The 17,717-nt window shown below is 37.0% G+C and overlaps 1 protein-coding gene across 30 annotated transcripts in view; it reads left to right on the top strand.

Annotated features, from left to right (window-relative positions):
* BCAS3 (BCAS3 microtubule associated cell migration factor) overlaps positions 1 to 17,717 on the top strand; it is a 608,745-nt gene that overhangs the window by 277,442 nt on the left and 313,586 nt on the right. For all 30 annotated transcript variants that reach the window (XM_069602698.1, XM_069602701.1, XM_069602691.1 and 27 more), the window contains 3 exons: positions 8,705 to 8,829; positions 10,965 to 11,130; positions 13,932 to 14,032. In XM_069602698.1, the coding sequence (XP_069458799.1) occupies positions 8,705 to 8,829; positions 10,965 to 11,130; positions 13,932 to 14,032 (392 nt within the window). The remainder of the gene's footprint in view (positions 1 to 8,704; positions 8,830 to 10,964; positions 11,131 to 13,931; positions 14,033 to 17,717) is intronic.

Here is a 17,717-nt window from a genome sequence, read left to right as displayed (position 1 = left end):
GTTTTCTAAAGCCTGTCTATATCTTGGTTTTCTTATCTCTATTAGAGTTACCAGTAGTACCTACCTGATAGGTTCATTATGAGGATTAAATGAACCAACGTATAAATTACTTAGAACAGTGCCTGGCACATAATAAGAGCTCAGTAAATGTTACCTGCCATGCTATGGTTTCTTTTCTGGTTTAAGGGGGAAATTCCATTTTTGAGAAGAAGCTTCTTTAAGTTAGATCATGTTTTTGTTGTTTTGTTTTGGTTCTAGGAGTGAGTGAGCCGACGAGACATTTTGGTTAATTTATACCATTTTTATAAATTTAGTCAGAATACATGTATGTGAAATTCTCATAACTGCTTCTGAGACTTGTTTATACTGTCTTACGGTCCTAGGGAAAAGTCTTACAGTCTTTTTTCCTCTTGGACAAAAAGAAATAATTTGACACAAACTAATTTCAGTGTTCATACACTAATAGGAACATCTGAAATTTTCATTATTGCATTAGAGTAGGGTGATAAATCATCGTAAAGATTTCCTCCTTAAAATGCAGTATCAAAATTAGTACACAGATTGTGAAACTGTGATAAGCAAATTCAGGGTATACATGAGTAAAAACTCCCTGAAAGTCAATCTTCATTCTTTGTGTTAACTAGATTTTCTTCCAAAAACAAATAAGATACATGGATCTTACTGAGGAGCTTGTAGCAAACAGTGGAATTTTAAATGCTAGATTCAACATATGACAAGACTTCTTTGTAGACTCAATTTAGAATTAAATTCCATCTCAGGATAAATTTCTCATTTTAAGTACAAAGAAAAAAGTTTTAGTATGTTAATAAAGTTTGAAGTTTTAGCATAGACATAAAGATGGAATGACAAATGTTGTATGTGAAATAAGAAAAGCCCATGCCTTCAACAGCTTATGTGCTCCTCAAATTTAAGCAAAAGCACTTGTCAACCAGAAATGATTTGAGGTTGAAACAAGATTAAAAGAGCCAGATTAAAGAAAGGGATATATGAAATATAGTAGACTTTTAAATCATTGCCTGTCTTTTAGAAGACTGCTTTGTGGTTTGTTTGATGCCATCGTTAGCTAGCAAGAAACTCGTTTTTAGTCACTTGTACTAGCCTAAAAGATCCTCCTTTAAAATACGTCTCTTTACTGGTGGTGCATGTTTTTCCCATTAAGATCTTAATGAAACCTCAAATTAAGGCAGCAAAATGAATATAAATTTGACAACTTCTTCCATGTTGTTTATAAAAAGCCTCTTTGTTTTAAGAGTTTTTATTATTTTTCCATGTTTAGCATTCAACCTGAGAATGTTTTTATTTACTGTTTTGGAATAAATACTATGTTGAATAAAATCATTTCTTTATTTCATCAAGTTTTTAGGACTTTCAGTATAGGGTAGGATTTGTATTTTGGAAGAATATGAAACTTTTATAGTTCCTCTTAAAATGTTATATAAATTTCTTACAATTTTTTTATTATTTTTCTGTTGAAACATTTATATTTAGCTGAGATTTTGCTTTTGATTGATCACAATTTCTGCTAATTTCTCCATTCTTTGATAAACTGTTTTAATTGTTTAAATGCATGCGGCTTCAGATGAGTCAGTTTATAATAATTTCTTTTCCTTTGACAACCAAATAAACTTGTTGGAAAGTTAACTCTGCAGACCAACTTCAACACTTTCGCCATTGTATACATTCTGAAGATTATGTATTTTCTAGGATTTTGGAATTTAAATGATGGTATAAATGATGTAAAAGAATCACACACATGATACACTTTTTAAATGCAGAAAATTTAAGAGAAATACAGTGAAATTTTAAAAATGAATGTTGCTTTCAATATTACAAATAAGTAACAAGTTGTTATGGAGTTCCTAATCTGCATCTAGTAAACTTTCCTAGTTTTTTAAATTTCTTAGTGAAAGAAAAAATATATGCACAACAGTGTAGACAAAAGGTAGTTCATCTGAATATATCTTTATAGTATATAAGGTTAATTTTAAAGAGGAGTTAAAACTTACGTATCAAATTATATTTAAAGTTTTAATTAGTGCCAAGTTTTCAATCTGTTTATAAATAGTTAATTTCAACTAATCTAGTTATTCTGACACTATTGAAAAAAATATAAATTCATTTTCAGAAGAAAAGATTTATATGGAGAGGAGAATCTTATATGCCGAGTTCAAAGAAAATCTCTTAGATCTTTAAAAAGAATTTGTGATAGAATACTTTTAGATACCTGGTTAGTATCTTTTTAAAAAATGCAGTACTTTCATTTTCCTTCTTAGTTTTTATTTTCGAACATAAAGCTGAAAATGAGGGAAACTTCTAAACTCCTTTTGAACGCCTAATCACAGTGAGGAATATAAAGAAAAGCTTTTTCTCTTTAACACAAGGTATAACACCACTTGTAATTCTTATATAAATATTGCCTAAGATTTGAACTGAAGTATTGACTGTACCCTTGTGATTCAGGGAATGAAAGAAACGGTGCTTCTATCTCAGCTTATCCCTTTTCCATGCTTGTGTCCTAAACAAGGCCCCAGACCTCATAGTCGCTTTTCATGCCATCCACAGATTCACCACTTATACCCTATTTTATAGAACATAGAAAATTATCCAGATGCACATAATTTTGCTATAATTTTAAAGCCTGTATCCTTAGAGCCTTGCTTTTTTTTTTTTTTTTCGGTCTGTCTGTGGTTAGAGTGTGGAGAAAAAAAACAAGCAGAGAAATTTAATATGTTTATCTGACTGAATTACATAATGCAGAAGGAGCCAATGGGTAACTTCCATAGTCTTTGTAAATATTTTTAAAGATGTCATCATGTTAATGTCCCTAGAACATCTGATGGCATTAAAAATGATTCTCATCCTATGGTTAGATGGTTAGGTCTCCCAGAAGGAATGATGAAATATTAAAATCCTGAGTTTCAATTTAGCACCTTATTTGTTGTTGTTTTTTTTAATCATATATTAGTTTTGATTATGTTGTCTCTTGTATTAAGTTTTGTAAATGTGATGTTTTCTGATATGGCGAAGGTTGAATTCATTCTGTAGTCCGTTATGTTTTGCTCACAAGTGAAGGCAAATTTTTCTTTAGTTTTTGACCTTGGAATTATTTATGGCACAGGAGAGTATAGTGCAGGAGTCATTAATGGATAGGAGTCCACCACCTCTATCAGGATGTTTTGTATTCATTTGTAACGATAACACAATTGAATTTTTGGACCCCTGTATACACATATTTTTTTTTCTATCAACTACTAATTGAGTAAATTAGTTAAACAGTGAGAGGCATTTGTTTTAAACTTGCAAATGTCTTATAATAGAATTTTTTAAGTCTCTTTCAGAAGATAAAGGGAGATAGATATTGAGAAGAAAGAAAAGAAGGCTAATATTGGAGTGCTTTTCTAAAATGGTTGGAACACCAATCTATAAATAAGCATGAGTTACAAGGCTAGCACTTTTCTCTTTTATTCTTTTCACATATATATCATTTGTCAATATTTTATCTTTCTGCCAACAAAAGGTGATTTTGCAGTAGAAATATTCTGGGTCATTGGGAAAAGTTCAATTCTATTTCCACCCGATATTCCACCTGGTCTTGGTCTTTTAAAATTTCAGGATAAATGGGAAATTGAACCAATATTAAATTTTCTTCCTTTGGATATTTCATATAGAAAATACTTTATTAATAATAATATTTTCTTTAGATTATGTGTCTTTTCTATTTTTCAGAAAATCTTGTACACATATACTGCACATATTTAAAATTTCTATTTTGCTTAAATACCATAATCATTCCAAAGGTAGATTGATGATAGAACTAAACTTGTTATGACTGTGTTCACCAAATATGCTAAGTACCCAATACATTGCCTTGTGTCATGCAGGAGGTGGCAAGTTATTTTCAGGGATAAAAACTTTTAATATTAAACACAAACTCTTACTAATGTGATTTATGAAGGCCCTATCAGAAGCATAAGAAGAAATGATGAAATATAAGAATAAAAATGATAATTTTTTCATAATTTTAAGAATATTTTTAACATAAGGTACTTATTCTCTGCAGGAAATAATGAGTTTATGTAAAATGATACTATATTGATGCATTTTAGTCATGTATTCAGAAATTGAGTTATATATAACATTAAAGAAGTCTGAGACTTCAGCTTTTGACATTGAATAATTAGACTGTAAGCCAGTAAACATACAAAATATATATTTGCTTGACTAAAGACTAAATTGATTATTATATTACAAAAGTAGCCATCTGGCCCAGTAGCAACTTTAAAAATCTATTTAGGATACATAGCTTAGATGCACCATAGACTGTCTTAAGAAGTGGCATGCTACTTGTTTTCTGTCCTGTTGCCTCAGTTCAGTTCAGTTCAGTCGCTCAGTCGTGTCCAATTCTTTGTGACCCCATGGACTGCAGCACGCCAAGCCTCCTTGTCCATCACCAACTCCCGGAGTTTACTCAAACTCAGGTGTCCATTGAGTCGGTGATACCATCCAACCATCTCATCCTCTGTCGTCCCCTTCTCGTCCCGCCTTCAATCTTTTCCAGCATCAGGGTCTTTTCAAATGAGTCAGTTCTTCATATCAGGTGGCCAAAGTATAGGAGTGTCAGCTTCAGTCTTGTTGCTTACCACATGATTTAAACAACAAAAACAAAAATAACTCAGGAATTTGCAAAGAACTTTGAATTTGTATATTTTGTACTGTCATTGCTGCTTGATGGTGATTCTAGTAAAAAATAAGTCATACAGTTGAAGCACCTTTCAAAAAAATTCTGGAATTTTTTTTCCGCCTCTCTCCTCAGCCTTCCAGCCTCCCGAAACTAACCAATGGAAGTTAAAAGATGCTATTAATAGTTACAGGAACTTACAGCTTCCTGATAGCAGTTCAGTAACAGAAACAAGGGCTCAGTGGTAAAGAATCCACCTGCCAGTGCAGGAGACAGAGGAGACGTGGGTTTGATCCCTGGGTCAGGAAGATCCTCTGGAGGAGGAAATGGCAACCCACGCCAGTATTCTTGCTGGGAAAATCCAAGTCCATGGGGTTGCAAAGAATCAGACATCACTGAGCACACACACAATGGAAATAAAGACTACGAAGGAACCTTACAAATAGCTGAGAAAAGAAGAGAAGCGAAAGGCCGAGGTGAAAGGGAAAAATACCGAACTGAATGTAGAATTCCAGAGAATAGCAAGGAGAGACAAGAAAGCCTTCTTAAGTGAACAATGCAAAGAAATAGAGGAAAATAATAGAATGGGAAAGACTAGAGATTGCTTCAAGAAAATTGAAGATACCAAAGGAACATTTCAGGCAAAGATGAGCACAATAAAAAACAGAAACAGTAAGAGCTAACAGAAGCAGAAGAGATGTCAGGGAGGGATACACAGAAGAACTATACAAAAAAGATCTTAACCACCTGGATAAGCATGATCGTATGGTCACTCACATTCTGGAGTGTAATGTCAAGTGGGCCTTAAGAAGCATTACTATGAACAAAGCTGGTGGAGATGATGGAATTCCCGCTGAGCTATTTAAAATCCTAAAAGATGTTGCTGTTAAAGTGCTGCACTCAACATAACCAGCAAATTTTGAAAACTCAGTAATGGTCACAGGTCTGGAAGAAGGTCAGTTTTCATTCCAGTCCCAAAGAAGGCCAGTGCCAAAGAATGTTCAGACTACCATACAATTGCGCTCATTTCACATGCTAGCAAGGTAATGCTCAAAATCCTTCAAGCCAGGCTTCGATAGTATGTGAACCAAGAACTTCCAGATGTGTAAACTGGATTTAGGAAAAGCAGAGGAACCAGAGATCAAATTGTGAACATCCATTGGATTACAGAAAAAGCAAGAGAGTTCCAGAGAAACATCTACTTCTTCATTGACTACATGAAAGCCTTTGAGTGTGTGGATCACAACAAACTGTGGAAAATTCTTAGAGTTGGGAATACCAAACCACCTTACCTGCCTCCTGAAAGGCCTGTATGCAGGTCAAGAAGCAACAGTTAGAACTGGACATGGAACAACGGGCTGGTTCAAAATTGGAAAAGTACATCCAGGCTGTATACTTTCACCTTGCTTATTTAACTTATATGCACATTAAGTACATCATGCAAAATGCCAGGCTGGGTAAATCACAAACTGGAATCAAGATTGCCGGGAGAAATATCAACAGCCTTTGATATGCAGATGATACCACCTGATGGCAGAAAGTGAAGAGGAACTAAAGCACCGAGGAGCTCAAGTGCTTCTTGATGAGGGTGAAAGAGGAGAGTGAAAAATTCGGCTTAAAACTCAGCTTCCAAAAAACTAAGAGCATTCAGTCCTGTCAATTCATGGCAAATAGATGGGAAAAAAGTGGAAGCAGTGACAGATTTTGTTTTTTTTTGGCTCCAAAATCAAGGCAGGTGGTGACTGCAGCCATGAAATTAAAAGATACTTGCTCCTTGGAGGAAAAGCTATGACAAACCTAGGCAGCGTATTAAAAAGTAGAGGCATCACTTTGCTGACACAGGTCCATGTAGTTAAAGTTATGGTTTTTCAGTAATCATGTATGGCTATGAGAGTTAGACCATAAAGAAGGCTGGGCACCGAAGAATTGATGCTTTCAAATTGTGGTGCTGGAAGAGACTCTTGATTGTCCCTTGGATTGCAGGGAGATCAGACCAGTCAGTCATAAAGGAAATCAACCCTGAGTACTTATTGGAAGGACTGATGCTGAAGCTGAAGCTCTAGTATTTTGGCTACCTGATGATGTGAAGAGCCAACTCATTGGAAAAGATCCTATGCTGGGAAAGATTGAAGGCTAAAGGAGAAGAAGAGGGTGGCAGACCATGAGGTGGTTATATAGTATCACCAACTCAGTGGACATGAATTTGAGCAAACTCCAGGAGACAGTGAAGGACAGAGAAGCCTGGTGTGCTGCAGTCCATGGGATCGCAGAGTTGGACATGACTGAGCGACTGAACAACAACAACAACATTGCAGCTGTGGCAAATGCAGCAGAGATATGAAATTGTTTGTAGAAACATTCGTTTTATCACAATCTTGACACACACACGAAGCTATTATTCTGTTCCCTGACAGTGGAAGTCTTCAGTGTTTTAGGCATGGATGTGACTTTTATGGCTAATAACTTGGAGTGTTTAGAAAATGTTGATGTTGGAAAGAAGAGGCCTTGTCATATATGACAAGGTGCATCGTATGGATTTTGTCAAAGGCAGACACCAAAAGGACCAAGCAGAGTGGCTTCTGATCCAGACATTTTGCTTTCCCTACCAGGAGGACATCAAAACAGAGGGCTCAGGAAATCAGATACGTGAGACTATTTCAGGTGTCATAACACCTGGAAACTGAGATTACCGAACTGAAGTCTGATCTTTTAAAAACTTAAGACTGTGTGCTAAATAGGAGACAGTTAGCATGAAGAACTGAGGTGTGGGAAGGCACTGCCCTGAGTGCTTTCTGCACTTTACAAAATCAGAGGTTCTTAAACCTGAGTGGTTGCCAGAATCTCCTGGAAGATTTGTTAAAACAGATTGTCAGGGTGGGGCATGGCTTGAAGGTTATTTGCGTGTCTAAGAACTTCTCAGTGCCAGGGTCCACACTTTGAGAACACATGTAATATGGTAATCCTTAAAATGACACTACGAGGTAGGCATTATGATCTTTCTGTTTTATATATTAGTTGTGTGAGCTCTGAGAGGTTAAGTAACAAGCGAAATTCACACAGGTGCTTTTGCACCTGGGATTCAGATTCATGTTTTTACCTGACCCCCCAAACCCAGTCTTTCTCCATCTAACCTTACTTCATTAAAAGACAAAGAGATAAAGGATAATGAGCAAAGGAAAGTAGAAATAATGTCATTTGACATTGGAGACTGTCTAGCAGAGTTTATAAGGTCCCTGGCGAAATTGCTAAGGAACTTTGGGGGCAGACTTTGACATAGAGAAGAGATACAGGAGTGAAAGAAGACAATAGGTTGTCATCAGAAGTTGATTGTACTAGAAGCTGGAAGCTGATTTGGGGAAAGCAAAGAGGAAAGCTTGTGCTTTTTTATGGTAGTTACGTGAAGTAGCAAAAGTTACTTATTGTATTCTTAAACATTAGAAGAAACAGAACAAAAATAGACCTGTCATTTTCACAAATCCACAAAGAAAAAGTAAGAAATAGGAAGATCAGTGATTATAATTGCATTAGATCGTTAGATCTCCTCTCCAGACATTGTCTAACCATACATCGCATGTGGCTGCGAGCATTGTCAGGGTTCCATTCTGTATCATCTTGTGTTTTCATACATGCTGTCTCCATTCAGCTGTATTGTCAGTCTCACGTTTTATATTTAATATGAAATGATAAGCTGTTCTACTATTATGAGAGGTTTATGCTGGTTTTATTGTTCCACTTTGAAATATCCAGGGAAATATTATCCACTTCAAATAAGTTGACTTGGATTTTGGCAGCATATTCTTCAGAAAGAAGTCAATTCTTCTTGGTCTTAGAAGCTGCTATTCTGATAATACCTTGAAACTTTGGACTAGTTTTGCTGCCGATCACAGTTCTACTTAAGGCAAAACGCATGTCTATATGTGGCAGAATTTTAAGGGAAATATGTCATTATCTTGAGGACTGTGATTTCACCTTGGTAATTTTTTTTCTATCATTTTATCTTTTAAGCAAAGTTAAACCACCTCCACAAATTTCACCAAGCAAATCAGTGGGCGGAGAATTTTGTGTGGCAGCAACGTTTGGGACATCCCGATCATGGTTTGCAAATAATGCAGGTCTGAAAAGAGAAAAAGGTATGTGTTTTTACTGAAGTTAAACTTACCATATGTAATTTGTGTTTCTTGAAGAAAACTTATAGCAGTTCTCTTTGAATAAGCTTCAGCCCAATAGCAGAATTTTCCCCCCACTCAGTTAGCATTGTCTTTCCTCAACTACTCAAGTCTCGTCAACAGAAAAGGCTGTCCTCTCACTATAAATGTGAAATAAATTGCCCACTGAGTGTTTTTGTTTTGCTGGTGACAATATACAGGTGCTGTCAAAGTTGTCAGTCCCATATCATTATATGTATCTTTTACATTCTTCTCAAATGATATTTTCATGCCATTGTCTATGAACTGTGGAGAGGAAAAATGCTGTTATCCCTATTTTAGAGATGAATAATTTGAGTTTAGTGGGTTTAAGTAATTTAGCTGAAAATGCTAGTTAGTTGGCAGTGGTATCAGTTTGAATCCAGGTTTTCTGATACATCTCTAAGAATAATCAACAACAGCTCTGCCATGTTATAAATTAAGATATACAGGCTCCCACTCAGAAATAAGAATCTTTTATGGTAACCAGTGTCCCTTTGAACTTATATAGTATTGTTTATTTAAATCCTTTCTTTGACCACCAGAATCAGCTTACAGAAATACTGTATATGATCCCTTATCGTTCTTACGTAGAAAAGAGTGCCTCCTTTCCTGGAGCAAGTGTTTTATTTTGAGTGTTAAAAATTTCCTCTTTATTATTGTGATTCTATTGAAGTAGGTCAGAAACTGAACTGTTAGCGAAGCCCTCTACTGATGAGTTCCACAGGCTGTATTGTTCTTGGCAGAACGGCTCTCCTTGACGCTTAATACTGGCAGTCAGACATCAGCTCTTTCCCTCGTTATCGCCTTTCAGTGGCCCTTTCCTTGGAAATAGGATCCCAGGCACAGCAGGCTCTTTACCTAAGTGGGAGAGGATACTGTGGAGTAGGCAAGCCTTCCATTTTCTTATCCCATCTTTATTTTTTTTGTTACCTCCTTTGCTTTAATGATGCTATCGAAATGACTTTTTGTTACTAGTTAAAACCCTCTATGAAGCTCCATTTCAAATGCTTCTCCCTTCTGTTCTAATTACCCTTTTAACTTGCTGCTCTTTGTGTCCCACTGACTGGTCATTAGCCATGTTCTCCAATCAGCTGTAATTGAGTCCTTTGGCAAAGAGATAAGGTGACCCGCCCAGCACTCATGAGGGATTTTATGTTCTCCTAGGTTTACTGTAAAACCCCAGATAGAGGACTAAACCTGTCTTGGTAATGAGGACATGTGTACTTGTTATAAAGTCATTTGATTAGGTCCATATTCAGCACCTGACCTCAAAGCATGACTGCTCTTCACTTACTGTGGGGGCCAGTGAGCCCGCTGAAAGGAATGAAGGAAGAAGCTTTGGGGGAGAAGGATTTGCTCCTGGTTTTCATTTGTTTGTTTGTTTTAATCCAGAAATTTAAAGGAGAAACTTTCCTGAGAGGGAGTGTGTGAGAAGTTAGGCTGATTTAGGCAGACACAGTCTCTCTTTTCTGTCCGTCCTTCCCTCTCTCACCTGGTATTCGTTTTGCGTGTTGTGGGACAAATTACTACACTGTAGGCAAATGCAAAAGATTGTATAATATTGTTTCAGCATACTAGAATCTTGAATATATTTGTGTCATTCTTGAAATAAATTGCTTAAAGATTTAAAAATATTTTGATAGCAAAGACCTTTTCATGTTCATTATTGTTGTGCTCAGTCGTTAAGTCATATCCGACTCTTTGAGACTCCATGGACTGTAGCCCACCAGGCTTCTCTGTCCATGGGGTTTGCCAGGCAAGAATACTGGAGTGGGTTGCCATTTCCACCTCCAGGGGATCTTCCCAACCCAGGTATCGAACCTGCATCTCCTGCGTCTCTTGCATTGCAGATGTATTCTTTACCTACTGAGTCATTGAAGAAGCCCTTCATATTTATTAGCATCTACTTATAAGAATAACCTTTAGACAAGGAGCGGGCACCATGTGAAAAAGTTTCTGCTTTCTTATTTTCACAGCCAGCCTCAGGAACAGATTGAAGGGTCAGTAACTTGTAAAAATGAAGCTCTTCTCCTTTTATGCCATTATCACATATCCAGCATCTGTTTTTCTGTTTGTAGATCAGTCCAAACAAGTTGTAGTTGAATCCCTCTACATTATTAGCTGCTATGGGACCTTAGTGGAGCACGTGATGGAGCCACGACCACTAAGCACCGCCCCCAAGATCAGTGATGACACCCCACTGGAAATGATGACATCTCCTCGAGCCAGCTGGACTCTGGTTAGGTAGTATCTCTTTTTGTTTTTTATTTTAAAAACTCAACTTTGTTGAGGTATAAAATATTAAAAGTGTACAGTTTGATAAGGTTTGATATACAGCTGTGAAACATCACCATGATTAACATTATAAATACATTGCTGTTTAGCTGCTAAGTCGTGTCCGACTCTTTGCGATCCCATGGATGGTAGCCCCTCCAGGCTTCTCTGTCCATGGGATTTCCCAGGCAAGAATACTGGAGTGGGTTGCCATTTCCTTCTCTAGGGCATCTTCCCAACTCAGGGATCAAACCTGTGACTCCCATATCTTCTGCATTGCAAGCATATTCTTTTACCCCTATGCCATCTGTGAAGCCCCACATTATGAATATATTCTCACCTCAGATATTTTCTTATGCCTCTTTGTAATCTTTCCTCTTGCCCCTCTTCATTCCTACTTCACCCACTGAGCCCTAGGCAACCACTGGTCTGCTGTCTGTCATTGTAGGTCAGTTTATTAATTTCTAGAATTTTATATAAATAGAATCAGAGTGGATACTCTTTTTGTCTTCTTTCTCCCAGCAAAATTATTTTGATTTATCCCTCTTATTGTCTAGTCAAAGCTATGATTTTTCCAGTAGTCATGTATGGATGTGAGAGTTGGATCATAAGGAAGGCTGAGTGCCAAAGAATTGATGCTTTTGAACTGTGGTGTTGGAAAAGACTCTTGAGAGTCCCTTGGATTGCAAGGAGATCAAACTAGTCAATCATAAAGAAAATCAACCCTGAATATTCACTAGGAAGACTAATGCTGAAGCTGAAGCTTCATTACGTTGGCTGTCTGATGCGAAGAATTGACTCATTGGAAAAGACCCTGATTGGTGGGAAAGATGGACGGCAAGAGAAGAAGGGGGTGACTGAGGATGAGATGGTTGGATGGCATCACGGACTCAATGGACATGAGTTTGAGCAAACTCTGGGAGACAGTGAAGGACAGGATAGCCTGGCGTGCTGCAGTCCGTGGGATCGCAAAGAGTTGGATGCAGCTGAGTGACTGAACAACAAATGCCTCTTGTTGCATTTTTTGATAATTCATTCCTTTTTAAATTGAGATATAATTTATATTTAATGCATATAATATAATCAGTCGCTTAACATGAATTTTCACTAGGTTGTGCACCCATCACCACAGTCAGTTTTTTGAGGGTGGTGGGGTCTTTGTTGCAGCATGAGGGCTTCTCTTGTTGTGGTGCATGGGCTTGGTTGCCCTGCAGCATGTTGGAGTTTAGTTCCCAAACCAGGGATCGAACCCACATCCCCTGCATTGGAAGATGGATTCTTAACCACTGGACCACCACAGTCAGTTTTCATCACCCTCCAAAGACACCCCGTATCTGTTAGCAATCACTCCCCTCCAACCATTCTTCTTCAACCCTTCAGCCCTAGGCGATACCAGTTGACCTCGTGTCTTTGGATTTGCCTACTCTGGACATTTATGTAAATGGAATCATACAAAATGTGACCTATTGCGTCTGACTTCCTTCGCTTAGTGCAGTGTTTTTAATGCCCAGCAATGTTAAGCATGTAGCAGAACTTCATTCCTTTTTTATGGCCAAGTGACTTATATGGATGTACCACGTTTTGTTTATCCATTCATCAGTTGATGGGCATTGCCACTGTTTAGCTGTCAAGAATTATGCTCCTAAGAATATTAGCCAAGTAAATAAATATAAAAATAATAATAATAAATAAAATGATTCCCCAAGATAAAATGGCTCATCACTGTAAAAATGCTTATTAAAGTCAGAGTCCTCCTTGAAAGTATATAGTCATTAGAACTTTTATAATCTAGTGTAAAGAGGGAGAAATAAGAAATAGGACAAAGCCCATTCAAAATAATGTATACTGGTACAGGAGAGACAGAGAAAATTGGTCCTGATGTGTGTGGAAGTATTAGTTGCTCAGTTGTGTCCAGCTCAGAGACCCCATGAACAGTAGCCTCTCTGTCTGTGGGATTTCCCAGCAAGAATACTAGGGTGGGTTGCCATTGCCTGCTCCAGGGGATCTTCCCGACCCAGGAATCGAACCTGTGTTTCCTGTGATATAGGCAGATTCTTTACTGTCTGAGCCATCAGGGAAGCTATGTATGGAAGGAAACAGACAAAAAAGGATATGAAAATGATCTCTCTCTCTTTGACATTTAAAAATATTCTTGTATTGATTTTTGGTGGCTCCAGCACTCTTTCCTACTACTTGACTGCACTGGATTGATCTGATCAATATCTTATGTGTCAAGCTATTTAGGAGTGGGCAGATCTAATTAAAATTAGTGCACCATCATTGAAATAAGTGGCTTATTTTGGAACTCAAGATAATCAGGTCTTTAATAAGTCAACCATTAACTGTGTTTTTTTAACCATTATTTTCTGCTTTATTTTATTTTAAAATGCAAATATATTCTAAGAATAGAGGACGCTAACAATTGTCAGAAACACTAACAGCTGTCAGAAATTAGGTAAAAATTAGTTGTGACATTTGAGTTTCACACTTCCTCTCTATTCAGTGTTTTGAATGTCTTGTCTATTATGTTGGAGGGTCATCTGCTATTAAACTAATATTGACTCAATGTAATTTGTATGACTCACTGCCACCTTTTTATTCTTCCTAAGCAGATGGCTTTGTGTTTCAGGTTTCAGCACTCCAACAAGTTCATTTTAATGATTAAAATGATAGTGTGAGTTTATATCAGTGTCTGTAAGTGGTGACAGTGATAATGATTTATATTCCATCTATTAAGCCTGAATATTAATAGTCTTCTGTTATTTCCTTAGAACTCCTCAATGGAATGAATTGCAGCCACCATTTAATGCAAACCACCCTCTGCTCCTCGCTGCAGACGCAGTACAGTATTATCAGTTCCTGCTTGCCGGCTGTGAGTAGTTCTTGATTTTTCCTTCCATACACTATTTTGAACTTTCATCTTAAAATGCTGACTTTTAATGTAAGCATGCATATTACCAGTGGTACATAGGCCAGAGGCCATAAACAATCTGATGGAGGCAAGGAAGATATTTTAATACGATACATCATAAGCTTTAGCACACATTAATTGTGGCTCTGGATGTTCATGTTCCCTGGTCATGACATATACCCTTACTTTTATATAAATTGATAAAGAATATCTGGTGGGTATTCCCCAAATTTCTTTTAAAAAATAAAGATTCTAGGATATAATAAAAATTGGAATCTGTTTCTGACATAAAAAGAAGTCACACACTTTTTGCTGTGGAAATTGTTATTAGCAGGCTTTTTGCTTTGTAGGATTGTTTTGCAACATTGAAGTAGTGATTGCAGCTCCATAAGGATTTTGTTTACTTTTGATCTGGGTTCTTTTTTTACTTAAGGAGAAAAAAGTATACGTTGAACTAGAAACAGCCTTCTTTGTAGGTGAGACCGGAAAAGATAATTTAATATTTATTATCCAGCTTACGGTCATAGAATTAAAAATTCTTTACAATTATAATGCAATTCTGTAGAATTCACTGAATCCTTAATTTAAATAAATGGCTCTGAGTACTGTATGCTTTTAGGAAATTTTCTGTAAATCAACACTGACATGTTTTTAATGGAGTTTTATTCTATCAGACTTATTTTCTTGCCTGGTTGCATTATACAGTATGAAGTAAAAAATTTGTAAAACAATTTTATGTTTATAAGGTGTCATATGTTATACTGGAAACAGAGGAAGTGTACTGACTTTGCAGTAAAGTTATGAAGCTCCATAATTGTAACGAATAATTGGTGGTTTCATTTCTCTTATACGATTGAATTCACTGATTCTTCCAGCATGTATTTATTGAATGATGTCTCTGTGTCAGGAACTCGTGGTTTAAATGAGAGTAGTATGTTGCTTCTGTCCTCAGTGAATTCAGTATCTAATTCAGGAGACAGATGTTTTATCAAAACCTAGAAGAAAGTGAGACAGGTCATCAATGAAGGGTTATACATGGAATTGTGAAGGCAATGGCTTAAGTTGCTAAATTGTTTACAGAGGGATAGTAAGTGGTTTTCTGGTTTAAGAAGCAGAGTATATAAAAGTTCTTAGGTTCTAGGTTATCTCAGCATATATTTAACTCTGTCATATGACTTGGAAAAAACATATATTGATATATCATGTCAATGTTTATAGGAACATTTTCCCATACCTCTCTACAGAGGTAAAAATAGTTAATTGTTGAATTAAGTATAGTTGACTATTTCGGCATTAATACCAGTTTTCTTTGTTTAGTTATTTTTGAATATACTTTTTATTTATTTTTGGCTGCACTGGGTCTGCATTGCTGCAGGTGGGCTTTCCCTAGCTGAGCTGAGCAGGGGCTACTCTCTCTTGGCGGTGTGCAGGTTTCTCATTGCACTGGCTTCTCTTGTTGCAGAGAATGGGGCACACTAGTTGTTTCACATGGGCTTAGTTGCTCTGTGGCATAAGGGCTCTTCCCAGACCAGGGATTGAACTCATGTTCCCTTCATTTACCATTGGACCCCCAGGAAAGTCCTCTTTAGTTATTTTGACAAGTCTGTTACAGTAGACAAACAGTAGCAAGTTCCAAACATGTAGAAAAAGATACAGGCAAAGTTTCAAAAAAAAAAAAATAATGCAGCTATCTCTATTCCTTGACTTATTTGTTCCAGTGAGTTAAGCTAACTTTATTTTAACAGCTCTAAACACCTTTGTCCAATTCTTAGAACTACAAACCCCCCAGGTGCATGACTGAAGAAACGCCACTGTAGCCCAAGCTGTCAGTCGTTTCCAAACATTGCAACAACACCATCAGAATTTCAGCTTAGAAAGAACACACTGGCAGTGTTGTAAGAAGAGGTTCAGTAGTAGGGAAGAGGTGTAGTGGCTACGTGATACTGGAGCAAGATGGGAGGGTGTTTATTAAGGCTTTTACAGAGAAGACAGAATAAACCTGTGAGATGTTGCACAGTTGGACTAGAACAAAATTAGGCAATTTGAACTGGTCACTGATGATTGTTTGATTTCTAAATAACATACGTAATATAATGCATGTCATGGTAGATGTTTTGAATTCCAGATGGACTAGCATAGGAATAAGGATAAAAAGGCCAAGTTTCTAGTTCCAGACCACCTCTTGTTAACTTGATAAGTATAAAGTGTCAATAAGAATACTTGCTCTTATAAATATGTTACTGTGGTCAATGCAGTGATACTAAGCATCGTTCTGAACATTTCTTTCTTATTTCAGAAATAAATAAGAAATATTTTCAATTAATAGACTTCAGGGATTTAACAATGGAATACCTAGTCTGAATCTGTGATCTTGACCTTGTTGCCAGATCTGTTGTCTAAGTGACAGACTAATATGTGAGTCCTATATCTAGGTTACATAATTGTTATGTTTCCTCTTATCCAGTGAAATGTTACTATAGACATAACTTAATTTAAAAAACACCTCAGTTCAGTTCAGTCGCTCAGTCGTGTCCGACTCTTTGTGACCCTATGAATCACAGAGATAGGTGATTCTGTAATAAGTATTATATCACTTCTTTACATTGACAGCAGAGACACAGATTTTGCCTGAATTTTGAAGTCACATTTTCTTACATAAAGAAAGGCTGTTGAGGGACATCCCTGGTGGTCCAGGGTTAAGAATCTGCCTTGCAATTCAGGGAACATAGGTTTGATCCCTGGTTGGGGAAGTAAGATCCCACATGCCATGGAGCAACTGAGCTCACAGTACCGCAACTACTGAGCCTGCACTTCACAACCATTGTCTGTGTGCCACAGTGAAAGATCTAGTGTGACGCACTGAAGGTCCCACCTACCACAGTGCAGCCAAATTTGTTTTTTTTTTTTTTAAGAAAAAGGCTATTTGATTTAGAGTCCTGGACAAACTAGTATATTTCACGACTGAAGAAATTAAACATTCAAAACATGGACATCTGCATCAGGGGAGTAAAAGCTGAAATATAACTGGTTAAAGCAACGCTGGAGCCGGTTTAGAGAGAGTACCTTTACCTGCCCATCTGTTGAGCCCATCTTTATGCAGGTTAGAACCTCCTGAAGAAGACTTTGTTACTACCTTCTTGCCTTCTCACCATTTCCCTTACTGAAACCATTTGAAAAGATGATATTGTACCTGGCGGCAGGAAGTTTTGTTTTACTTGACCATGTTGAAAATCTGCAGACTATTGATAATAGAGTACTGAAAGTATCTCCAAATATAATCATTTGGAGTAAAACTAATGCAGACTTCGCTAGCGTCACCAGCATTTTCTTTGGTTGTTCTGAATCTGTGGATCTAGTGAAGTAGACTTGTACAAACTCCGGAAGTTGTAATAATACTGGCCAAAGAATGATGTAAATGGAAATGCGAAAGACACTTTGTCGCAGGGAGAAGAGACTAGGAGCAGGATGTTTAGCAAGGAATCCCCACCTCCCCTTCCAGCCCTGTAATCATAACAAGTACACCACTAGTTGATAAACAAAAGTTCTGCATATGTGGCCTAAGGGTCACTGCTGGGCAGGGAAAGGGAAACGTGCCAGAACATTAAAGACTTCTTACCTAAATTTAGTGAAGTAAGTGAAAACTCCA

This window comes from Ovis canadensis, chromosome 11 (genome assembly GCF_042477335.2).
Source record: "Ovis canadensis isolate MfBH-ARS-UI-01 breed Bighorn chromosome 11, ARS-UI_OviCan_v2, whole genome shotgun sequence".
Lineage (NCBI taxonomy): Eukaryota > Metazoa > Chordata > Mammalia > Artiodactyla > Bovidae > Ovis > Ovis canadensis.
The sequence above is the reverse complement of the archived record's forward strand: the minus strand, read 5'-3'. Positions and strand labels throughout refer to the sequence as shown.